Source organism: Rhododendron vialii, chromosome 4a (assembly GCF_030253575.1).
Source record: "Rhododendron vialii isolate Sample 1 chromosome 4a, ASM3025357v1".
Lineage (NCBI taxonomy): Eukaryota > Viridiplantae > Streptophyta > Magnoliopsida > Ericales > Ericaceae > Rhododendron > Rhododendron vialii.
This window is the reverse complement of record NC_080560.1, coordinates 19569643-19595653: the sequence shown is the minus strand read 5'-3', so window position 1 is coordinate 19595653 and position 26011 is coordinate 19569643. Positions and strand designations below refer to the sequence as shown.

The 26011-nt window shown below is 40.5% G+C and overlaps 3 protein-coding genes and 2 long non-coding RNA genes across 6 annotated transcripts; 1 reads left to right on the top strand and 4 right to left on the bottom strand.

Annotated features, from left to right (window-relative positions):
• Positions 1-3275: 3275 nt before the first annotated feature.
• On the bottom strand, positions 3276-5264 carry LOC131322817 (pentatricopeptide repeat-containing protein At2g38420, mitochondrial). The gene has a single exon (XM_058354316.1). The coding sequence runs from the start codon at positions 5248-5250 to the stop codon at positions 3556-3558; it is 1695 nt and encodes a 564-aa protein (XP_058210299.1). The 5' UTR covers positions 5251-5264; the 3' UTR covers positions 3276-3555.
• Positions 5265-16566: 11302 nt separating this feature from the next.
• On the bottom strand, positions 16567-19051 carry LOC131322733 (uncharacterized). Of its 2 annotated transcripts, none has more exons than XM_058354153.1 (2): positions 18858-19051; positions 16567-17721 (listed from the first exon to the last, which is right to left on the bottom strand). In XM_058354153.1, the coding sequence occupies exon 2, from the start codon at positions 17170-17172 to the stop codon at positions 16606-16608; it is 567 nt and encodes a 188-aa protein (XP_058210136.1). In that variant the 5' UTR covers positions 17173-17721; positions 18858-19051; the 3' UTR covers positions 16567-16605. The 2 variants fall into 2 exon arrangements, with proteins under 2 accessions (XP_058210136.1, XP_058210137.1); XM_058354154.1 differs by having other exon boundaries at positions 16567-17187.
• On the bottom strand, positions 17188-17718 carry LOC131323787 (uncharacterized). The gene is made up of 2 exons (XM_058355629.1): positions 17356-17718; positions 17188-17253 (listed from the first exon to the last, which is right to left on the bottom strand). Exons 1-2 carry the CDS (start codon positions 17716-17718, stop codon positions 17188-17190), a joined length of 429 nt encoding a protein of 142 aa, XP_058211612.1.
• A 4807-nt stretch (positions 19052-23858) lies between the features above and the next one.
• LOC131321922 (uncharacterized) lies at positions 23859-25754 on the bottom strand. Its single transcript, XR_009198662.1, has 2 exons — positions 25685-25754; positions 23859-25308 (listed from the first exon to the last, which is right to left on the bottom strand). It is a non-coding gene; the product is annotated as an uncharacterized LOC131321922 (long non-coding RNA).
• LOC131321921 (uncharacterized) lies at positions 24667-25750 on the top strand. Its single transcript, XR_009198661.1, has 3 exons — positions 24667-24776; positions 25114-25480; positions 25511-25750. It is a non-coding gene; the product is annotated as an uncharacterized LOC131321921 (long non-coding RNA).
• Positions 25755-26011: the final 257 nt, after the last annotated feature.

The window sequence follows — 26011 nt, the reverse complement described above, 5'->3', positions numbered from 1 at the left end:
CAAAATAGACAATCAAGAGTTCCCAAAATGGGGTAGTGGGACAGAAAACGAGCGATAGAGGAACTAAGCTCAAAGCAACAGCCTTGCTGGTAAAGCAGCAACATACACATGCGACTTTTTTCTACCACTCAGTCAAGGAAAACGTGGTTTCCCAACAAAATAAGAAATTGAACAGTGATGACTCGACATTCCCTATATTTTCAATACAAATAATAATGAGCCGCAGGTAAACTGTTCCACGCGAGAAATTCTTTAACAGTCTTGAAAATATGGGACACACATGTAGATGCACCAGATAGGTGTCCTCTTGTGTCCACAATGATACGGACATGGATACACAAACCCGCAAGGAGCACATATGCTTCCTAACTCATAACTTTTCTCTTTTTTGATGAAAGGTGGTCTCATTGGTGGTGCAACGATGTTAGCTAGTTCATCTCATGAAAACAAAACCGTCAGAGATATATATTGGGAATTTGGGTCACACAATTCGACTTGCTAATGTCCACATGCATATGCAGACCCGCTAGAAGCAGATGTGCTTCCTCCCTCGCATGTACGATCCTTTTCTTTATGGAAGGTGCTCTCGCGTACATTGCTACTTTTGTAACTAATTCATCTACTAAATCCAAAAAGCTTTTCAGAAAACTCAGCAAGACTGTTACAACAAACACATGTCAAACCTTGCCAGGACTTTAGTTCTAACCCGTCAAATTTTATCGCAACTTACATTTCTGCTAGTCTCTTTCTTTGATCTGTGCCAACATATGCCCTCAACTCTTCAATGTCCATAGTGCTGAAAGTGTCACTGAGTTTAGAATTTAGGAAATTGCATCCATCTAAAAAACTGGAAAATTCAACCAAGCCTGGAATGACTGAGACGTCCTTAAGTTGTCCTTTAAGATGCTCCATCAGAACGAAACCTGTCATAGGTAAGATTTTAAACAACAAATAATTCGTAAAATGCAAAATAAATTTGAATGAGTCGTAAGTGATAGCAGACAATAATAAGTAGATGGCCATAAAAGCTACGGGAGAACTTGAATCCTAATCTCTTCATATTTGGCAGAAGCAAATGCCAATTACTACCTAAAGCTGTCCAAGTAAGAAGCGCAGGGTCAACAAAACCATCACTAAGAAATTCTTGCTCATTTACTTATGAATTTGTCGACAAAAGTACATCATGGACAGAGGGAACTTGCCAAGAGCACTGCAGCTTATTCATATTTTCGGGTGATCAACTAGCGCTAACCTTTTTTGCTTATCAGCTCTTCTAACTTCAATGTTATCTGGTTTCATGCCTAAAGTGCGACTAGAGCAACTTTAAGATCTTAATTTGTTCCTATTTTTCACTTACAGCAATCTCTATTCATCATCATGCGGTAACAGTTGTATGACTTAAAAAGGTGCTTTTTTAAGCCCATATGTATCTAGAACAAACAATACAGTGGCACATCAAATTCCATACAGTTTTCGTATACAGCATTTCCTGCTTGGAAATGCATGGCCGTGTAGACAACTAATCCAGTTGTGCATCTTTCTTCCTAGGATGGTCCTTGGAACAAATCCAAAATATATGAAATAGAATGATTTCTGTAAGGATCAAAGACCATTTCTTCGTTCATGTACTTTTGGCATAATGGTGGAGTGAGGTTTATGTCACCTACCCCTTGTTCTCTTTTATTTTATATGATGATAAAGTTGATCTCCCCCGTTCTCGAGTGTAATGAGGAAATTAGTTCAGTCATTTTTCCCATTTTGACCGATGCAAGAGCTCAATTTGTACACATAAGCAATAAAATGAACGTGGTGCCCGAGCCCAAGATTGAGTTTGGTCATCAAAAGCTCATTTCAAATTGGTCGGGTAATTGAACAAAGAAAGCATGACCACCATTTCAATCACGTCAAGTTTTTAGATTTAAATTGAGCAACCCACTACACAGTTCAATAAGCTTCTGTTTGTTTAAATCATAAACTAAACAAAACAAGCTTAAACATGCTGAAATTTTCTAGGAATGTCTATCAAGCCATGTACTATTCGGTTCAAATCGGTTCGTTTACAGCCCTATGAAGTACACAGTTTGTGGAAACACACGCACCTTCCTGCCCTTTGATTATAAATGTAGCATAAACAAAACAAAATGGCATACAGGATATGAGTAAGTGCTTCGTGATGTATATGAGTGAGTGCTTCATGTGCCCTTCTTCACCATCAAGACCACTGGACCTGATCACTCATTGAAAGCCAGTGCAAAGAAAGGTGTTCATACACATAAGTACATAGGAAAAAGGTTTCATTTTCAGGTCAGTTGTAATTTCTCACCGCAACATTTTGAAAAATTGGAGAACAGGTCCATAGGGTATGTAAAAATTAAGTGTGATGATTACAAGGATAATGATCAAGAGAACAAGTTAGTCAATTGAACAGATAATGGGTAACTCCTGACTAAGTGCATGAACAAGGTAAAATTATAACCACGGCAAGAGCAATAACATGAAAAGAAGCACGTCAGGTAAGGCTATCAAGACGTGGGAAGGTTGCCCTTTACGCCAGTCATGTTGGATCTGTTCCAACGTCGGCTAGGATCAAAGGCAAATGCCCTATGAGCGCTTCAGCCAAGATTATTCGCCACCGTATCGTATTTCTTTGGGTTGGTAGTAATGGGACAGGGACATCAAAGAATCTCTCTCTCTCTCTCTCTCTCTCTCTCTCTGTGACAACACACGCATTCAAACACAAGTATTTCAAGTTTCAAAACAGGAAACACTTCAGGGCCCCCAAAAATGCGACTGTTAGTCACACTCACCTTTGATGTTTCAAGGAAAATATTAGAGGGAAACGAAGTTACTTATCATAACAAAAAAACAAAACCATCGGTTTTTTATTTTTTTTTGGGGCAAGTTACTTATCCTAATGACACAAAAATATTGTATTTAATCTACCTATTTCTGCTCTTTCCTTCCTTTTTTCTCCTTTCCATGAGTTCAAGATACAAACATAGCGACAAATGGGACCAGTTAACACTACCAATTTCCACTATATCATGAATACATATTATTCGGTCGCGTATTATTGTTATTCGTCCACGATTCTCATGCAGTTTCAGCTGATAACCATACTGCAGTTTCAGCTGATAACCATACACTGCAGTTCCAAGAAACAGAACAAAACTAAAGCAGAATGCAACAACAGATTGTGCCAAGACATGCAAAAATATTGTAGCACCAGTTAAATGGCCTACTTGCGTGGGTTGAGGTAAAACTGAGAGGAATAATACACAAGGCAGCGAAAAAAGTACCTCTTTCACAGTAACACTAAATTGAATCGCGTCTATGCTCTCAAAATGTAAGTTCTTTTACTGTTTTACATATATGAACTCAACAATAGGTATTTGAACTTTTTCTTCAGCTCTCCCCTGCAACTTGCAAGTAATTGTATGTTTAACTCAGATGCCCAAATTTGAGCTACAGTTTTCCATATAGGACGAGTCTTTGGTTTGAAACTGAAGCACCAATATGCACCAAAGGCTAATGCAACAGCTTAACATAGCAAATTTACACGCACACTATAAGTTCTGGCCTTCCAAGCATGTCAGTTTGAAAAGGGGTTTCTGCATGCATTAAACCGTTATCCTCAAAACCACAATTTAGCTCAGATCCTATGAGCAACGCTTCCCATGACCTAATTCCAGGAGCAAAATTCTCGCCAACAGATTCTTTTAGTAGTTCCAGTGCCTTGCCAAACAACCCTCTTTGGCACAACCCACATATCACATCGTCAAATGTTGAAGACGGAAGAGGAAATCCCTTATCTAAGATTTCCTTAACCATATGACAAACTTCATCAATTTCACCAACCTTAACCAACCCACCAATCAAAATCCCATACGTATGCGAGTCAAGCTGCACGCCCTTCTCCTTCATCTCTTTAACAATTTCCCTCGCCCTACTCAATTTCCCAGCCTTACAAAGACCCTTCAATAGCACGTTATAAGTGACAACATTAGGATTGCACCCCAACTCTTCCATACAAGCAAGCATAACAACTCCCTCCTCCACCTTGTTCTGTTTACGCAAACCATTTATGTAAACATTGTAAGTACGAATATTCGGAACCAATCCCAACACAAGCATTTCATCAAACAGTCGGTCTGCCTTTTCGAACTTCCCCTCTGCAATAACCCCGTCTAGAACCAAAGTATAAGCCACTACATTCGGCTTAATCCCACCCGTTTTCATTTGCTCCAGCACATCCAAAGCATCCATACCCTTCCCTTTCTTCACAAAAAACCTTATCACATTGCACCAATCCACCCTCCCAGGGGAAAACCCTAATCTGCTCATATCATCCCAGAAACCCATGACCTCAACACTAGACCAAGACAAATCATTTCCATCCTCACACAGAGTAGCAATTATCAAAGAACACAGTCTTCCATCAAGGCTATACCCATCGCTTATCATGAAATTCAACAACTTAATCGCGTAATTAACCTTCCTAATCCTACAAAGACCCTCTATCAATAAACAAAAGCAAGACTCTTCCACCCTTATATTCATCAACTGACTCTTCAACAAAATTTGGGGCACAACCCTAATACCCTCCCTGTTCCTACAGAGTATTAACAACAAACAATTCAGAGAATCTACTGAAGGAACACATCTAAACTTGGGTATTCTAAAGAACAGATCAATGGCGGGTCGAATCAAATTCGCACGGCCGTAGATTTTAATCAGATCGACGAGAACGAACTCGGGGGTTTCGAATTTTTCGTCGTTTTCTATCCGGTGGAGAATTGGGGGAATTTGGTCCAGTTTGGAGGTTTGGGCGAGGGTTTTGATGATGAAGTGGTAGGCGTTGGGAGTTGGGTCGCAGTTGTAGACGGAGAAGGAATCGATGAGAGTGGAGAGGAGGTTGGGTGAGGTTTTTGTAGATTGTTTTAGGGTTTCGATGGCTTGCTGATGGTTGAAGGTTTCTTGCCACTTGGCTTTGTATGGTGAGAGTGGCCATTTTCTTGTTTTTCTGAGATGGTAATTGCGACCACCACCACTTGTTGAAGAAGAAGAAGAAGAATATGATGATCCAAAGAAGAAAACCAGGTTCGAAGAAGAAGGATGATATGGGTTGCTCAGTTTCAAATGAGGATGATGGAGTTGATATAGCAGTGCCAGTGGTCTTTTGCAGTGAGCTACGGACCTCCACATTTTCTCCACCAAAGGGACTCCATATGCGAGATGACGTTTCCCCATCTTTTGTTTGGGACGGTAAGGTAGGTGGGCTTGAGTAAGGGTTAGAGCTGGACAACAGACACGAGGCACGACAACACGATACGAATCGGACACGAAATTAGCGGGTTAGGATTGAACATTTCTGACACGAAACACGAAAATGACACGACTCGAGAACACTAATTCTAAATGGGTCGGGTTAGGGTTGAACACGTGATACACGAAATTGACACGACCAACACGGTTACGAATCTGTGTTATCCATTTTCACGAACATATATACATAATATATGGTATATCTGCAATTCTATATAGAGTTAGGTAACAGACACGATAACACGACACGAACCGGACACGAAGTTAACGGGTTAGGGTTGAGCATTTCTGACACGAAACACGAAAATGACACGACTCGAGAAACACGAATTCTAAATGGGTCGGGTTAGGGTTGGGTGATTTGTGACACGAACCCGACTGACACGACACGAACACGACCCGACACGACCTGTTACCCAGGTCTAGTAAGGGTCATCATTTAGCCCGAAGCTCATGACCCGTCCAAAATCCGCCTGATCCATCGGGTTTTTATCCGGTCCGAGCCCGTAAAACGGGCGAACTGGCCCGGCCTATAGTTTGTAATGGGCAGGCTTGGGCCTATGAATTTTTACTCGGCCCGCCCGTAGGCCCGGCCCGTGAGCCCGCCGGTGGTACCCGTCCAATAGTCCGCCCACGGGCCCACCCATTAGCCTAAAATCCCATAAAATCCTTTCTCTTTTCCTTTGATTTATTTTCGGCCCAAGGAAATTTAAGCCCGCCAACCCGTCAATTGGGTATCCCATGGGCTGGACTTGGGTTTCAATTTATGGTAGGTAGCCCGGCCCGCCCGGCCCGAAAAAAGAAAAAGTCCGGTCGGCCCGGCCCATGAGCGGGCTTGGGCAGTGACTTGGCCGGCCGGCCCGGCCCGGCCCGATGACGACCCTTAGGCTTGAGCAACTCTAATCCTTACCGATTTCTCAATTACTCCCTCCATCCCAATTTACTTGTCTAAGTTTTATTTGTAGCAGGCCGAACATAATTATCCGCATCAGTCATAAAAAATGAGGCCAAGACCATCCGTGGCTGTACCTAAACCGGGGCTCGGCTCTAGACTGAGACCCCTCTATTAACATCGTATTTACCCCGGGTTCGGCGAAAGGGATGCTCGCCCATTCTTCCGAATCGGGAAGATGGTCAATAAGGAATGTATCATACCCCGTCCTATAGGAGAGGTAATGATGATCGCTCTCCCGGTTAACTCCAACGAGGTAAACACCGAAGAGCTCCTCGAGTCCAAACGTAAGGTTATATTGCCTCCTCAGCTCTATAATGCTTGTAATGATCCGGTAGGAGTTCACCGTGAGCTAAGAAGACGTGAGAGAGAGGGCTCGGAGAACCCTTCGGACGAACTGATGTAGAGGGAATCTAACGCCCCCCTCGGTGATAGCCATCAAGGGGACGATCAGCGCTCCCTCCCTGTGTGGAAGGTCTTTGGGGTCACTGTTTGGTAAAATCCGAACGTCAACGTCATGGGGAACGCTGTACACCCTCTTGAATTCAGCATAAGAAGCCGAGGAGCCATCAAAATATTGGTTTCGGTATGGGCATGGTCTCATCGCCCTTCTGCGTCCCCGAACCTCCTCAGGGGCATCTGCGAATGGACCCGGACCTTGGTTCGAAGTACTTGGGGCTTCCATCTCTTGGGGGTCGAACGTCGTCACCTCACGAGGAGCTCTCGAGGTGTCGGGCGGTTCAATGCGATCGATTGGAGTCCGAAAAAATGCTAGGGCCCGAAGTGTCTGGCGAATGTCCTCGGGAATTTCGATGGGAGAAGAACCTGAACTACTGGAACTGTCCGAAGAGAGCTCGATGACCATTCGCCTCTACCTAACCAAGGAAAAGAATGCAAAAAACCCGTTAGCTATATGCTCAAGGAAGAATCAAGGTTTAATGCTCGGGACGGAATGGTCATCACTCCTCGGAAACCTCGGTTACCGGTTCCTACGAAAGCGCTTCCCTTTCGGGAAGAATCTTTGAGGTTCAGAAATCTATATCTATAGCTTCAGGATGAATTTAGGCCTCGAGATGAGTTTAGGCCTCGGGAAAAGCATGAGCAGCGCCGGAGAAGCCCAGCGCCGCCCTATACCAGACGGTGGCGAGCGGTTGCTCAGCCAGAATGTACACAGAAAATGGCGAGAAACTCAAAAAGAATGGTCAAAACATGAAGATTAAAGCAAGGAGATCAATATACCTCAAATTCGTATAAGATCTCCCAGCCAAAACGCTCGAAATCTCGATTGAAAGCTGGAAACAGACGGCGGCGGCGGTTCGACTTCAGAAGCAGAGGAAAAGGTGACGATCTCACCTCTGTCTCTCCTATTTATAATGGGAGAGATGGAGAGCTACGCGGGAAACGAGGCGTCGTGCACCGAGCCGTTAGATCATCGACACGTGTTACCATCGGACGGCCAGTATCAAGGTTTCTGCACCGAGGACAAGCGCCAGATATTCAGACCTTAGGCGTGATGACGCGTGTCACCGAAGCGACGTTTCGTACCAATCAACTGGCATGGCACGTGCCAAGACAGCCTTTTTATTCTGAGACCTCGGCAACTGCTGACACGTGGCTCTTCTCTGGCACGGGTTGAACGGAATCTACCGAAGCAAATTCACTCTCCGGTTATTCTCTAAAAAGGATCAAGGCCTGATATTTCATACGATGGGATCAAGACCCTGAAGCAGAGGTGCAAAGCTCCAGGGCCTTGAGGGGCTATTGTGGAGGCTTCGGTCATGGCCTCGGTTGTCTAACCGTACCACCATTAACCGAAGTCTCATATCAGGCGAGACAGTGTATATTCTCCTCTTTACTCGCTCGGTATCAAGTCTCCTGTTGGCGCTTCGGTTATTACCGAAGTACAAGCATTCCGTTAAGGTCTCTTGAAAGAGTGTAGCACACCAAGAGGGACCAAGAGCGACACGTGGCGGAAAGAATCATCTAGGCCAGGTCTGGCCATGTGCTTCGTAACCGTCTTATCCGGTGCGTCATCTATGACGTCATCCGAGGCAGTTACCTAAGCCTGACCTCCACGCACTAGCTTGGAGCCCAAGTTAACCTAGGTCTATAAATATAAAGGGATACTCATCTTTGAGAGGTATGCCATCTTTTCCTAACCCTAGACCTAAAGCATCTCTCCTTACATCTAACTTGATCGTCGGAGGGTCACAAGGCTATTCCAGCCTTAGTGACTTGTTGCAGGTTCAGCGGCGGAGGAACAGAGCAGCGGAAGAGAAGTACTAGTTCAAACCAAGGTCCCTCCTCCTAAATCGAACCCCTACACCCTCCCTGTTCCTACAGAGTATTAACAACAAACAATTCAGAGAATCTACTGAAGGAACACATCTAAACTTGGGTATTCTAAAGAACAGATCAATGGCGGGTCGAATCAAATTCGCACGGCCGTAGATTTTAATCAGATCGACAAGAACGAACTCGGGGGTTTCGAATTTTTCGTCGTTTTCTATCCGGTGGAGAATTGGGGGAATTTGGTCCAGTTTGGAGGTTTGGGCGAGGGTTTTGATGATGAAGTGGTAGGCGTTGGGAGTTGGGTCGCAGTTGTAGACGGAGAAGGAATCGATGAGAGTGGAGAGGAGGTTGGGTGAGGTTTTTGTAGATTGTTTTAGGGTTTCGATGGCTTGCTGATGGTTGAAGGTATCTTGCCACTTGGCTTTGTATGGTGAGAGTGGCCATTTTCTTGTTTTTCTGAGATGGTAATTGCGACCACCACCACTTGTTGAAGAAGAAGAAGAAGAATATGATGATCCAAAGAAGAAAACCAGGTTCGAAGAAGAAGGATGATATGGGTTGCTCAGTTTCAAATGAGGATGATGGAGTTGATATAGCAGTGCCAGTGGTCTTTTGCTGTGAGCTACAGACCTCCACATTTTCTCCACCAAAGGGACTCCATATGCGAGATGACATTTCCCCATCTTTTGTTTGGGACGGTAAGGTAGGTGGGCTTGAGTAAGGGTCATCATTTAGTCCGAAGCTCATGACCCGCCCAAAATCTGCCTGATCCATCGGGTTTTTATCCGATCCGAGCCCGTAAAACGGGCGAACTGGCCCGGCCTATAGTTTGTAATGGGCAGGCTTAGGCCTATGAATTTTTACTCGGCCTGCCCATAGGCCCGGCCCGTGAGCCCGCCGGTGGTACCTGTCCAATAGTCCGCCCACGGGCCCACCCATTAGCCTAAAATCCCATAAAATCCTTTCTTTTTTCCTTTGATTTATTTTCGGCCCAAGGAAATTTAAGCCCGCCAGCCCGTCAATTGGGTATCCCGTGGGCTGGACTTGGGTTTCAATTTATGGTAGGTAGCCCGGCCCGCCCAGCCCGAAAAAAGAAAAAGTCCGGTCGGCTCGGCCCATGAGCGGGCTTGGGCAGTGACTTGGCGGGCCGGGCCGGGCCGATGACGACCCTTGGGCTTGAGCAACTCTAATCCTTACCGATTTCTCAATTACTCCCTCCATCCCAATTTACTTGTCTAAGTTTTATTTGTAGCAGGCCGAACATAATTATCCGCATCAGTCATAAAAAATGAGGCCAAGACCATCCGTGGCTGTACCTAAACCGAGGCTCGACTCTAGACTGAGACCCCTCTATTAACATCGTATTTACCCCGGGTTCGGCGAAAGGGATGCTCAGGCTCGGCTACCCTCCTGAAGGATGCCCAAGATTGGCCACCTTCATATAAGAAACCCCCATTGGCATGGTCTCCTTGCAAGTCACTCGTTGGGCTCGGCCAACTACAGTGGGGCGTGCCTCTCCACATGCAGAAACAGTTACGTCGAAAGATAATCATGAGAGCACATGGAATGTGCCAACTCATACAAAAACGGTTACCAGATTTATCTAGTGATGTCACGATCACATCACTTGGCTCGTGCAAGGCACATGTTGGTACTTGGAGAGCAAGCTAAGGAGACTCTATAAATACAGAAGGATCATAGTCCTGAGAGGTACATGCTTCTACAGATCTAAACCTTAGTCTCTTGCTTTACTCTCTGCATATTCTCATCCTCTCACCGGAGGGCCTTGCCGGGCAACCCCGGCCAGGTCTTAGTCCTGCGTTCACTGTGCAGGATAGGGCGAAGAGGCTAGGCAACCCTTGAACCAGCAAAGGAAGGACTCAGATCGAGGATCACGGGCCACACACTATTCTAACTGGATAAAAAAACTAGTTATATCTTTAAATTGATAATGAATTTTATATCCAATATGGATCTTATTTGATAAATCTCGACTTGTTCTATAATACAATATTTTCAAAATTACTTCAAACATTATAAATTACAAGATATAATCAATTGAAAAGTGGCACGAACTCCCAAAAGTAACAATTAAATTGGGACGGAGGTAGTACATTTTATACACATTTTTTTATTCATTTTGAGTTTTACCTTTTTATTTATCCAAATTTGGAGAGATCCAAACCCATAACTATTTTTCTCAACATCTCTTTTCACTCATAAATATTTACCAATTTGTCATTTTAATTTAAACTTTGGAGGAAAAGCCAAAAAAACACTAGATTTAGGTTTTTTTAAAAATGGGTATAGCATTAGAGAAGACATACCCAAATAAATCTTTTGACCCAAAATTTCACTCAAATTTGGGTTGATATATAGGGAAGGGCTGGAGATGCACTTATAAAGTTATACTAGTACTTATTAAGTCACATAATCCTTCAAAATAACCTTTGTTTTCTGTTTTACTTCTCGCTTTGTGCTTGCATTCTAAATCTTTGCACTCAGAAAATTTATTGTTGAAATTTTTTTGAAAGACGCTTTCATGCTCGCACTCTCATCCGCCTGTGCATTATGTGTGCTTATTATATTAAGCAGATGTTCGTTTGCCTTCCTTGAAATTTTGTGCAATTAATAATTGATCTTGGAAAAAAGTTTAAATATTATGATGGAGGTTAATATATCTACAGTCTTTCTCTCCTAAGAGGGTTCTCATTTTAGTTAAAATGCGGACCTCTTTTTCCGATCGAATTTCGATGATTCAAGCCGCTTAATATGTTCAGAACGTGATTTTAAGGGTACACTCATGAAATCGGCAAAAAAAATGGCATGGAAGGGCTTCATCCGAACAGTTTTTTATTGAACGGTTCAAATAAAAACTGCTCAAATCAAGCCCTTCCCAGTCTTCTTTTTTTTTTTGCCGATTCTCACGAGTACCCTTAAAATCACATTCTGATCACATTGAGTGACTCGAATCATCGAAATTCGATCGGAAAATAGGAGAAATGGAGAGGTCCGCATTTTAACTAAAATGAGGACCCCTTTAGAAGAGAAGGACTGAATATATCTAAAGACGTACATATTTTTGAAAGAGACTATTTAATTTTTTTGTGTCTTTTGTGAGTTTCTACTTAATTTCATTTCGTATTTTCTATTTTTCTGATCATAATTTTCGTTGAGATGAATAACTATATATTAATACTCCATCCGTCCATTTTTAAGTGTCTTGCTTCGTAACTCCAACTTATTAAAAAGACATTATCATTATACTTTTCATATCAATTTTTTCCTCCACTTTCTCTACTTACCTATCATCCTTTCACTTTTACTCACTAATATTTCAAAATGGAATCTAGTTTTAGGGACAAAATAGACAATGTACTAACTTTTACCCACTAACTTTACAAAATGGACACTTATTAAGGGACAGCCCAAAATGAAATTCTGGACTCTAAATAAGGAACGGAAGGAGTACTAAACATTTTTATGAAAAAGTCAAGAAAAGTTCACCAAACTATTCACTGTCTTTAAGAATAATTAATTTAGCTCGAACTCTCTCTTAATCTCTTTCATATGAGACGAGTTTTGACATTTATATTTATACTCAATTAAGGGGCTGATAATGGTCTTCACCTTTCATTAAAACTTTTTTTATTTGTTTGTAAGAATTTTTTGAATTAAAATGAAGATATTGCTATAAAACTAGTGCAATAATAAGATTGCAGAAACTAAATTGAGCACTGGACACAAATATATAGAAATGATAGTTTCTCCAGGAACTATCGAGAACAAAGTAGGTCTTCAGGACCTATTATATTATATCAGTGTTTTCTCTTTTGCTTTCTGTCTTTCCTTTCTGACTTACACGAGATAAACTGCATGGCCTTACAAAACTATCAATTTATAGTCAAAGCAAGGAACAACCTAATAAATAGGTTAGATGAAATAGTAGCCTTTGTCTTACAAGTTGATCATCCACAATAATTCACAACACTCCCCCTTGGATGATCACTTATTAAGAATATGCCTCGTTAAAACCTTGTCAAAGAAAATCTTAGGGAAAAAACCTTTGACGAAGGAAAAAGAGTACATCATTCTTGATTCTCTTGCTATATGGCTTCAGTCTTCTGATTGTCTCGTTAAAACCTTGCTAAGGAAAACCCAGTGGGACAAAACCTTAGGCTAAGGAAAAAGAGTGCAATCATTTTCAAGTTGTTGACTCCCCATCAATGCTGCAAGATAAATCTTTGAGTCGACGCATTCCGATACTATTTACCAAGTTCTTGAATGTTGTGGTTGGTAATGCCTTAGTGAATAAGTCTGCCAGATTGTCACTAGACCGTATCTGCTGAACATCAATATCACCATTTTTCTGAAGGTCATGAGTGTAGAAGAATTTTGGTGATATGTGCTTAGTTCTATCTCCTTTGATATAACCTCCCTTGATCTGTGTGATACATGCAGCGTTATCTTCATACAATAATGTCGGATGATCTTTGATTGACGACAATCCACATTTTTCCCGAATGTGTTGAATCATAGACCTCAACCAAATACATTCGCGACTTGTTTCATGAATTGCGATAATCTCAGAATGATTAGAAGAAGTAGCAGTCAACGTTTGCTTTACAGAACACCAAGAAATAGCAGTACCACCGCAAGTGAACACATATCCTGTTTGTGATCGGGCTTTATGTGGATCTGATAAATAACCAGCATCTGCATATCCGATTAATTGTGATGTTAATCAATTTGAATAGAATAAGCCCAAGTCAGTCGTTCCTCGGAGGTAACGCAATATGTGTTTAACTCCTTTCCAATGCCTCTGAGTTGGAGCAGAACTATATCGAGCCAACAAATTGACCGAAAATGCAATATCCGGTCTTGTACAATTTGCTAGGTACATAAGTGCACCGATTGCACTCATATATGGTACTTCGGGACCGAGTATATCTTCTCCCTCTTCTAGAGGTCGAAACGGATCTTTGTTCACATCGAGTGATCTAACAATCATTGGCGTACTCAAAGGATGTGCCTTATCCATATAAAATTGCTTCAAGACTTTTTCCGTGTATGTCGACTGATGTATTAAAATTCCATTTGACAAATGCTCGATCTGCAGGCCGAGACAATACTTTGTTTTGCCAAGATCTTTCATTTCAAACTCTTTCTTTAAATATTTGCGGTTTTTAAAAGGTCTTCCGGAGTTCCAACGAGATTTAAATCATCGACATAAACCGCAATAATCACAAATCCAGAGTTTGATTTATTAGTAAAAATACATGGACAAATAGGATCATTTTCATATCCTTCCTTTAGCAAATAATCATTAAGCCGTTTATACCACATACGACCAGATTGTTTCAATCCATATAAAGATTTTTGTAGCTTAAGAGAATAAACACTTCGAGGTTTTGATTTGTGTGCTTCAGGCATAGTATATCCTTCAGGGACCTTCATGTATATGTCAGTATCTAGTGATCCATATAAGTATGCAGTCACTACGTCCATCAGGCGCATATCCAGACATTCCATGACTACTAAGCTGATCAAAAATCTAAATGTGATTGCATCCATTACGAGAGAGTATGTCTCCTCATAATCAATTCCAGGTCTCTGCGAGAAACCATGTGCAACAAGTCGTGCTTTATAGCGCACAACTTCATTCTTTTCATTGTGCTTTCGCACAAACACCCACTTGTATCCTACAGGTTGTATCCCTTCAGGGGTTTGGACTACGGGTCCAAATACTTTCCTTTTTGCAAGAGAATTTAGTTCTGCTTGAATTGCTCCTTTCCACATTGGCCAATCATTTCTATGTCGACATTCTTCGACAGTTTGTGGTTCACTTTCTTCATTACTTTCTGTAATGTTTTCATTACTTCTAGTAATGTCAAGAGCAACTTTAAACGAAAATACGTTGTCAACAACGGTTTTGTTTCTATCCAATATTTTACCTGTGTTCATATAATGTATTGAGATCTCATTACTTTCAAGTACCTGTTCCTCTTCAGGAAATAACTCTTCAGGAGATTTCTCTTCAGGAGATTCATACTTACGAGAAAATATTGATAGATTCATTCTTTCATTTGCCTGTTTTGTGGGTTTCGCCTCTCCAGGAGCATTTGAATTTGTTATCTTGGTCTCTTCGAGAGTACCAGCTACTTCAGCCTCTTTGCCTTGGTTTTTCCTCTTCCGAGGAAATTTATCTCTTGCACCGACAGGTCTCCCATGCTTCTGGCGTGCCTTAGATTCATCACCTGCTAAGCCAGTAGTTTGTTCTGCAGGAACTTCAATGCGTGCTGGAATGTTAGCAGCTGGTATATGAGACTTAGTTACCTTCTTTGTATCTGTGAATGCATCCGGTAGTTGATTTGCAATACCTTGCAAATGAATAATTCTTTGAACTTCTAGGTCACATTGATTAGTACGCGGATCAAGATGAGATAATGTCAAAGCATTCCAAGTAATTTCACCTCGAGCTTCTGGCTGCGATTTATCTCCCCCTAATGGTGGGAACACTGATTCATCAAAATGGCAATCCTCAAAACGTGCTTTAAAAAGATCACCTGTTAAGGGTTCAAGGTATCTAATGATAGATGGAGAGTCAAAACCTATATAGATACCAAGTCTACGTTGAGGACCCATTTTAGTGCGTTGGGGAGGTGCAATAGGTACATACACAACACAACCAAAAACTCTTAAGTGAGAGATATTCGATTGTTGACCAAATACAAGTTGTGTAGGCGAGTATTTGTGATATGCAGTTGGCCTAACACGAATTAGAGAAGCAGCATGTAAAATAGTATGACCCCAAGCAGAAACTGGTAATTTTGTTTTCATGAGCATCGGGCGAGCAATCAGTTGAAGTCTTTTAATAAAAGACTCAGCTAAACCATTCTGGGTATGTGTGTGTGCAACAAGATGTTCAACATCAATACCTATTGACATGCAATAATCATTAAATGCTTGAGATGTGAATTCTCCAGCATTGTCTAGACGAATTGTCTTGATTGGATAATCCGGAAATTGTGCTCGTAATTTGATTATCTGGGCAAGAAATCTAGCAAATGCAACATTTCGTGTAGATAATAAACAAGTATGTGACCATCTGGTTGAGGCATCAACTAAAATCATGAAATAGCGAAATGGTCCACAAGATGGGTGTATTGGACCACAAATATCCCCTTGAACTCTTTGTAAAAAGGATGGAGACTCAATAATGACTTTAGAGAGAGATGGTCTAGTTATCAGTTTCCCTTGTGAACAAGCATTACAGGGGTAATTGCTGGGCAAAAGAATCTTCTGGTTCTTTAACGGATGCCCATGTGAATTTTCGACAATATGACACATCATTATTGAACCTGGATGCCCAAGGCGATCATGCCATAGCATGAAAAGTTTTGGATTAGAGCACTTCTGGTGCATAACCGCATATGATTCAATTGTTCTAATCGTCGTATAATATAGCCCAGAAGAGAATGCAGAAAGTTTCTCTGATACTAGCTTCTGGCCAGATACATTAGAAGTGATATATAAATACTCTTCTTTGCCTTGGCTGATGGTTTCAATATGGTAACCATTACGACGTATATCTTTGAAACTTAGCAGATTTCTTCTGGATCTGGTAGAATACAAAGCATTGTCAATCCTTAAATTTGTCCCATTTGTTAACACAATATTCGCTCTTCCAGAGCCTTCAATTAGGTTTGCGAAACCTGATATTGTATTGACATTTGCTTGTACCTTTGTCAATTGTTTAAAATATTTGTTTTCTTGAAGAATGGTATGTGTTGTACCCCGGTCTACCAAACAAATATCTTCATCAATTATCTTTGTATTTGACAATGCATCGTTAGTATCCATGTCCCTATTATAAGCAAGATATAAGTTTAAAGATTTCATAAATAGATAACTGAAACACACCTTAACATTTTATTACAAAGACAAATACAACATGACGTATTTCTTACAACATGATTAAAAACATAAACACACATTCAAGCTTATTACATGCAATATGAGTAGGAAGTGATAATTTAGTCTAACTGCTGGGACCATTCGGGGTAGTCGTTTTCATCATAAAGATCATTTTTCGTTCCACTTGGTTCACCGATATACTCAGAGATATCAAAAGACGAGATATCAAAAGGTTCAAAAAGGTCAGGTTGATTATTATGCATTTGATCAGTGAAGTTTGTTTCAATTTCCTTTTCCTTTCCTTTGATAGATGCCTGGTAAAGGTCTGCCAAATGCCTCGGCGTACGACAGGTACGCGACCATTGTTCTTTCGCTCCACATCTGTAGCAGGAGTCCTCAGAATTCCTAGGAGGTTTATTTTCTAAATTCTTCCCTTTTCCTGCAGACACTTCTGGTCTAGTCCACTTATTCCACTTCTGGGGAATATCTGGTTTCTTGTCTGATTTCTGAACATATCCTCCATGGACTTGATGGTTATGGCTACCACGCCTATGCCCACGTCCACGACCACGGCCATGGCCGCGGCCACGACCAGGACCACGACCTCGTCCCTGATTGGGAAAAGAGACTCTATTCGCTTCTGGGAATGGTACAGAGCCAGCTGGACGAGACTCATGATTCCTCATTAACAACTCGTTATTCTATTCAGCAACCATGAGACAGGAAATTAAATCTGAGTATTTCTCAAACCCACGCTCTCTGTATTGCTGTTGCAGGAGCAAATTGTTGGCATGAAAAGTCGTAAAAGTTTTTTCCAACATATCTTTTTCAGTGATAGTTTCACCACATAATTTTAATATTGAAACTACCTTGAACAGAGCGGAGTTATACTCATTGACATATTTATAATCTTGCACCCTTAAATTTAACCAGTGATAACGAGCTCTTGGCAGTATCACTGCTTTTTGGTGCCCGTACCTTTCTTTCAGATTATTCCATAAGGTTAATGGGTCCTTAACCATAAGGTACTCAGACTTCAGGTCTTCGTGGAGGTGGTGGCGAATAAATATCATTGCTTTGGCGCGATCCTTCAACGACGCGTCATTACCAGTTTTAATCGTTTCTCCTATTTCCATGGCATCGAGGTGAATCTCAATGTCAAGAATCCATGATAAATAATTTCTTCCTGAAATATCAAGTGCTGCAAATTCCAATTTTGTGTAGTTCGACATTATCTATAAAGATAAGAGATTTCAATTTAGATAAACATTTAAATAAGGGATAGTTAATGAGCGAGCCAAATAGATAAGAATCTTAAACATGTGTACCAAACAATGTTTGTTGAAACTTTGAGGGGTAGGTTGCAATAACTACAAACATGTGGCATAAATCATATTTTACTGAAAATTTTAGGGAAATAAGATAATAATTTCAAAAGAAGCCAACTTTAGTTCGTAAAAGAAACATAAAAGTCAAGTTCAAGCTATAAATATTTCTGAGGAAATTGAATCCTTATTAGTAAATTGTTTGTCCTCACCAACTGGTAGAATTTGTTCTTCTTTGATAAAAATAAATAACAGTAGTGGTATTTAATACAGTCTAGTCAATATTTTAATGTGAAGTAACAAACGGTAGAAGTAAATAGTGTTAACCAATATTTTCCAGATTGATTGCTTTGGTAGCTGGCAATTAAATAAGTCCAAAGTATTTTTCTATTTAACTATTAAATGGACCAACCTTACTAAATACATGTCGACAATCATGGAACAAGTTACATGAACTGATTTCTACATGCATGACATCATTCTTTTGAGTATGCATAAGAAATAAGCTGAACATAGTAAGACCTTAGGATGTGAGTCAGTTGTAATTCTTTGTGTATTGGCATATAAACATCTATAAATATTTCATATCTTTCATTAACGGGAAATAATAAAAAAAATTATAAAGGAGATGCTATAAATGTAAAAATATGTAATCATATTTCCAACCACTAGGGTTAGCTCAGTGGCCAAACTCGTGATTTTCCCTTAAGGAGGTCACGGGTTAGAAGCGGTGTGGCGGATTCAATATTGAAGACCCACCCGCTTTGTTGCAAAAAATACTTCGGGTATTCTCATTTTTTTTCATATTGTGCAAAATACTTTTGGTATTCTACCCTCCTTTTTTCATATATATAAGTATTTACTAGTAGAATACTTCAGGTATTCATTTTCTTTTATTATAAGTAGAATACTTCAGGATTCATAATTGGTAAGTACTTCAGGTACCTTCCTTTTTTTTAAACATATACTGCTTGTATATATTATGCAAAAGAAAAGAATATATAGGAAGCAGAGCAAATGAGTTACAAAAAGTGTAAATCATGTACCTTTCTCAGTAGGCTAGAGACTCGTGCTGATAACGTGCTATAAAACTAGTGCAATAAATAAGATTGCAGAAACTAAATTGAGCACTGGACACAAATATATAGAAATGATAGTTTCTCTAGGAACTATCGAGAACAAAGTAGGTCTTCAGGACGTATTATATTATATCAGTGTTTTCTCTTTTGCTTTCTGTCTTTCCTTTTTGACTTACACGAGATGAACTGCATGGCCTTACAAAACTATCAATTTATAGTCAAAGCAAGGAACAACCTAATAAATAGGTTAGATAAAATAGTAGCCTTTGTCTTACAAGTTGATCATCCACAATAATTCACAACAGATATATGATTATCCCATATTCTCACCCCACCTTCCTAGTATAAATGTAATTTGTCTTTTCCACCAGTAACATCAGAGCGAGACTGATCCCTAATCACTCTCAGTCCGCACACGGTGTTTCTTTTCGCTGATTCTCCTGCTTATATATTGGTTTCAAAGGTTTGGTTTGGTTGGTTCAAACCTAGAGTTCTATTCTATCAACAGAAATCTTCGTCTCCCATGGACGAAGCCGGAGCCATTAATAGATTCGTCGCAAATACAATTCTTTTTAATTTCTTTTTTGAAACTAGGAAATTTGCCTTATTATTACTCCATACAATTAACATGCTTTTGCCATTCTAAGAAACTCAAAATTTTCGTCCCCTCTTTCGATATTAGTCATTAGAATTCTTCCCCACGCTGCCCAATAGCCTCGTGTCCGTAACACAGATGGCGAACGCCCCACAACCCAAGCACACCAATGGCAAACGCCCCTATGTGGACAGGCTAGTAAAACACAAAAGCCAGTATGTGTGTGTATGTATATATGTACACCGGTTTGTTTCAAATGAGGGGATCATGACCCCCTTTTTCGGATCGAATTTCGATGATTTGAGCCATTCAATGTGTTCATAATGTGATTTTAAGGGTATTCGCTAGAAATTGGCAAAAAAAATGACCGGGAAGAGCTTTATCCGAGGCCGAGCAAAAAAAAAAGGGCTTCATCTGAACAGTTCCGAACAATTTTTTATTGAACGGTTCAAATAAAAACTGCTCAAATCAAGCCCTTCCCGGTCATTTTTTTTGCTGATTTCTACCCTTAAAATTACGTTCTTATCACATTAAGCGGCTTGGATCATCAAAATTCGAACGGAAAAGAGGAGAAATAGGGAGGTCCGCATTTTAACTAAAATGAGGACTCCCTCATCTGAAACGAACTGTATACACACACGCCAAGCTTCTACTAAGGGCGTCCTTAACTTGCTAATTAAGATTTCCTCTTTCCCGATCAAATTTTGATATTCCAAACCGTTCAATGTGTGCAGAACGTGATTTTAATGGTATCCGCTAGAAATCGGCAAAAAATATGACCGGAAAAGGCTTGATCAAAACAGTTTTTCATTTAAAATTTGATCGGAAACAATTTCAAACTCATAAGGTCCACATTTTACAAAAATAAGGACGCCATTAATTGAAGGGGTATATAGTAGCAATGAAGGAACAAAATGAGAATGCGGTTAACACAACTTCGTCCATTTCATGGTGCAAACACAATGAGAAACAAAAAATATAATTGAAAATGCATTAAGATGGATTACACAAAGATGCGAACCCATCATGGACTTGGCGGAGTATTCTGGAAGGGCGGAAGATTTTAAAGGATGGGGCGAGATGGAGAATCGGTAATGGGAAGAGGGTACGACTGGATGTGGATCCGTGGCTTCCAAGATCAAATGGGTTTCATCCAGTTGGTGTATCCAATGAAGGAGTAGGCTTAAGAGTTTGTGATGTTATCGATGCTGCTCAGCATGTGTGGAAAATGGAGGTGATTGATGCAGTACTGCGGGAGGAAGATGCAAAAGCAGTGCGTTTGATTCCACTTCCTTGTTCGGACATGGAGGATCGGTGGGTATGGCACTTCTCGAACCATGGGGTCTATTCAGTTAGTTCCGGGTATGAATCTGCTTTGAGGCTTAAGAGGCAAGGTTCGGCACAAGGAATAACATGAGGGGAGTCGAGCATGCGTGATGATGATAAGAAAGTTTGGAATAAGGTATGGAGTCTTCCGAAAGTTTTTGTGTGGAAATGCATCAACAGTATTCTTTCGATTCGGGAGAATCTATTTCGAAGAAAAGTTACGAGAGAGATGTTGTGTTTGAACTGTAAAGGTGATTGTGAGACTTTTCCACATCTTTTTTTGGAATGCCGGTTTGCGCATATTATGTGGAAGTCGTCTCCGTTTGGTTATGTTCCTAGCATGAATGGTCAAGCATCGATCTTGGCATGGTTTGATAGTTTGATTGATAGATGGAAGGGACCAGATGATGGAGGTTATATGTTGACGTTGGCAGTGATGATTATGTGGAGGATTTGGAAATGTAGAAATGAGGTTCTATTCAATGGAGCAAATTCGGACCCCAGTCAGATGGTGGGAGTAGCTGTCAAGGAAGCCGAGGAATTTATCCTTGCAATGAGGAAACAAATTCCGGAGTCGAGACAGCCAAGAATGGGAAGTGGGGAGTTGGCTCCATGTTGGCAGAAACCGACGGGTGGAAAGCTGAAATTTAATGCGGATGGGGCTTGGGTAAGCAGATCAGATGGATTGGCAGAGGCGGGTGCAGGGATAGTGGCACGGGATTCGAATGGATCTTTTGTGGCAGCACGTTCACTGAATCTGAGTGTGGTGGGTACTCCTTTATGTGCGGAAGCTATGGCATGGCGGGCAGCTTTTGATTTTGCCATTTTGCTGGGTTTGGATTCGCTCGTTATGGAGGGGGATTCACAACAGTTGGTGAGGTGTATTCGAGGTGAGATAGCGTGTTCCACTGAAGTGGAGGTGGTGGTGGAAGATGTGAGAAGATTAAGAAATTTGGTTCGGGAGTGTGAGGTTGTGTTTGTTCGAAAATCGGCTAATGGTGTAGCAGATGCTTTGGCGAAACATGGTTTGCGAGGTCCTGGTGTTAGAACTTGGGAAGCTAGGCCTCCTGATTGGTTGTTTTCTCCCTTGGGAAAAGATAACCGACTTATTTCTTGTACTGGAATTCTCTGAGTTATAATAAAAGTTTCATATCGTTTTGGTTAAAAAAAAAAAAGACATACTAATACAAGACAATATATACACTCAACAAATGTACTGAACAATAATTGCATGACAGATTTTGCTCGATTAAGTGACTAAGCAAAGAAATGAGTGTTCCCATCTTATCTATTCCATTGTGCGAAATACATCCTCCCTTTGTCCCGCAAAGATGATCTGCCATTTATTCTATTTTGGGATGTCTCAGAAATTGTCCATTTAAAAAAGTTTCCAAATAAGTAATTCAAGATGCCCATTTTGCCCCTCATTTTCTCTCAATTTAAATAAGTTTAAAATTTCAAAAAAAAAATCTCATCAAGAGGCAAAATTGATAGGGAACACCTAATATGTCCCCCTCTTATTGTGTTCCCGAATCGTAACATGTTATGCTTTCAAATGGTTAATGTTTTATGCCTTCAAGTGATTAATGTTGTGCCTTTGAGTGATTAATGTTATGATGGAGGAAACTGTAAAAAAGTGAATTTAAGAATATTCAAAATGTTATGCTATTCTGTGGTAAAATATTATGCCTTCAAGTGATAAAAATGTTATTCCTTCGAGTTGTAAAATGTTTTCAAGTAGTTATGTTATATGGGAGAATACGGTATCCCCAAACAAGAGGGGGACATTGTAGCATCTTCATTATGTTCACAGAAGCGCAATATAATCATTTTGTTCTCTCTCTTTTTTGTCAATGGAAGAAGCATATCCATTTAAATAGGCCATACGACATCTACAAATTAGCACCAAATACAGATAAGGTCATACGGCATAAAACGATTCCCATCCAGATACAGAGATACGGAAACACAGCCAAGCCCTAAAAGTAACGATATAAAGGAAAAAACAAAGAGATGAAGCTGATGTCTAGCGTCTATGCAAGAGTCATCACTCATTCCACACCGTAATCAACAAGAATCAGCTTAAGTGTAGCTAGTACCCAAACAGGCGCCTCTAGATGGCGGAGCTCCAAATCAAAGACAACATAAAACACAATGGAAATCAGTCCTCGTATCTGGAGAAACCAGACCGGAACAAAATCCCAGGGGGAAACCCGATGAAACAAAAATTGGCCTAAACATCCAGACAAAAACCGAACAAAAATATCCGAACAAACAAACCCAAAAAAACTAGACTAAAAACCAAAGAAAAAACAAAAAAGAAACCTCTGGTCTTGGAGATGTCGTCGAACAAATGCCGACACGAAATCTAGAGGCTTATTTGCTTGGGGGAGCCAAACCACCCTTACTTCATCTTACCGTCAGATCGTCCAAAACGAACCTGGCCGGAGGGGAAACGGTGGTGGAGGGAGGGGTGCAGAGGAGGTGGTGGGAAAGAGGCGGCAGAGGCGATGGAGAGTGGATCAGGTTGGGAATGGGTATTGAAGGACGGAGAGGTGAATGAGGGTTTTGATGGAGGGGGGGAGGACTAATGAGAGAGAGAACCATAACTAAAGGAAGGGATTTGATTACAAAAGTGCTTCACACACAACGGTTGTATAAAACACAACACACAACCAATCTCTAGCCGTCCATTGCTGTAATAAATGATCACGATTCACTCAAACTATTTCCCATAAAAATTAGATTTTTTCTTGGTAGAGTTTGTTTAAAATCTAGACCATCCAAATACATCTGGACGGTCAGAATTACGCACACAACCAACACAACGATTGTGCAAGTAGCATTTTTGATTTGACTATTATTTTGTTCTATTAAACGGTTGGTTTTCGAATGAAGGCCCAAGCCGCCCAACAAATGGAACGACGGGAGTACAAAAAATGTAGGTGATATGACTCACTTATCTATTAATTAGACTCTCTCTCTCTCTCTCTCTCTCTCTCTCTCTCTCTCTAAATATTCCATTTTTTTAAGGAAACATAAACTTATCATAGATAGAAATAAACAACACGAATACCAACCATACAAACAATATAGCAAAACAAATCAAAACGAAGACACAACAAAACCGAATTAAACAAACAAGATCAATCGAAACACCCTCACAAAACCCAAAAGAATAACACAAGCATGCCCTTAATGCCGAAACACACCGATCCCTGCAAAACAAGGATAAAGGACAAGAGACAGAAAAATCAATATAAAGCATGGTGTTGAGGGATACAGTAATTTTGAGGGTCACCACAGCTGTCTCCAATATCTCTTTCCCGTTTACGCTTTTTTCGAGTGGGGTTTTGCGTCCTCATCACTACGACTAGAGTGGGGTTTGGCGTAGCCTCATCACTACGACCACCAACTTTGACGTTGTCTATCTTCGTCCTTTCTGATTGCACAGATCTTAACAGATATAGGGCCACATACCTCTAATCGGTATCACCGGAAAGCCATAATTCTCTTAGACTGCAAATTTCAAGGTCCAAAGCAGTGTCCTAAAGAACATCTCCAACCCGATCGATCGAGGAATCCTCAAAGCTACTCCCTCAGTCCCTAAATAAGTGTCCGGCACACAAACCTAGGTCTTTAAAAAGATGCATTTGGTTTGTTAAAAAAAAATCAATTTTTTTCACAAATCAATAAATAGCAATGAGTTCTTTTAATTGTGAAAGAAATTAAATTTATTAACGAAATAAATGCATCTTTTATAAGGTTTAGATTTGAGCGCTGAACACTAATTTAGAGACGGAAGAAGTATGTTGATGAGGTTCAGGCATTGGAGAAGTAGACATGCATTTGGACAGGGAAAGTGGATCTGGCGCATTGACCATCAGAACATCAACGTCCTGAACACGAAGACAAACCTCAGAAGCATATGGGTTTCAAGTATGCCAAGGTAATTATCAACAGTAGTTTCACTTTAACTTCAGAGACCTGCTATTCGCAAAGAAGATTTATAGAGAATTACGTAAGAAAAAACGCATTTAGGCTATCCCAAAAAATTTAGAAAAATATCGATAAATTTTTTAATATTATTTTATGGGATCTTATAAAAAATCAGCTGTATTATTTTGGATTTATAAGGGCAAACTGATACTTACCGACGTCTGTTGGAGTTGATTTTTTACACGACCCCATAAAATAATATTTAAAAATTTATGGATATTTTGCAAGATTTTTGTGAGACCCGGAATGGGTCCAAACGAGTTTTTTCTTGCGTGATTCCCTGCAAATCTTCCTTGTGATTAGAATTTCCGTTAACTTCATACCCGTATCCAATTCCCGAAGACAATTGCGACTATCAAGAAGAAAATCTTGACCTATAATGACCTTCCTGCACTGGTCTCGTAGGACGAGGCCACTACGCACTAACAGGTAGATCCAAGACCTTGCCAACATTCCCAAAGTCAACCGTGCTTTGGCATCTACCCTGGCCTTAGCAGCCTGCAAAGCCAACCCCTCGTACAAAGTCAAAATCATCAGAAAGGTCGTCCAAAACTAAAGCTTCTTCCACAGGATTTAGATTAGAGATTCTATTCATTAGCGACAAACTTCGCGGTAACCCTCCTGATTCTCCACCTTGCAATACCTTTACCCTTATCCTCCTTAGAGAGGCGTTGTATACTAGAAGTTTTTTTTTTATCAGGTCGTATACTAGAAGTTGATCCGGTAAGAAACCCTTTTTTCAACCTAAAACCCTTCTTCTGCATCATGAGTGCAAACACACAATAATCTACAAACCATCCAATACCCTAACACTAACAGTTCTCACAAAAATTCAACAAGGCCCATATAAGCACGACAGAACAAACCTCCGAACCTGATCAAGTTCCAAAGTGCGGCAGAGGATCTACTGTGCGCCCACCAGTTCTGTTGTACTGGATTTCCCTACCAAAGTGTTTTGAGCCGTTAGATCATGTCTTAGAATTTCAGTGCATGACAAACGCCAATGTAATCTAATGTGGTTGAAAAAGTATGGGAACAGAGGTACAAAGAAAAACCAGTACATAGGATTTGATTCCGTACGGTGAATGGTATATCTAAGTAAACAATTGAACTTGATTGAAAATAAGTCGGTAGTGCAGCTTGAACAGAGACAATTATATAACAGAAGCTTGAAGAATGAAAGAATGGGTCCGAAGTCAAA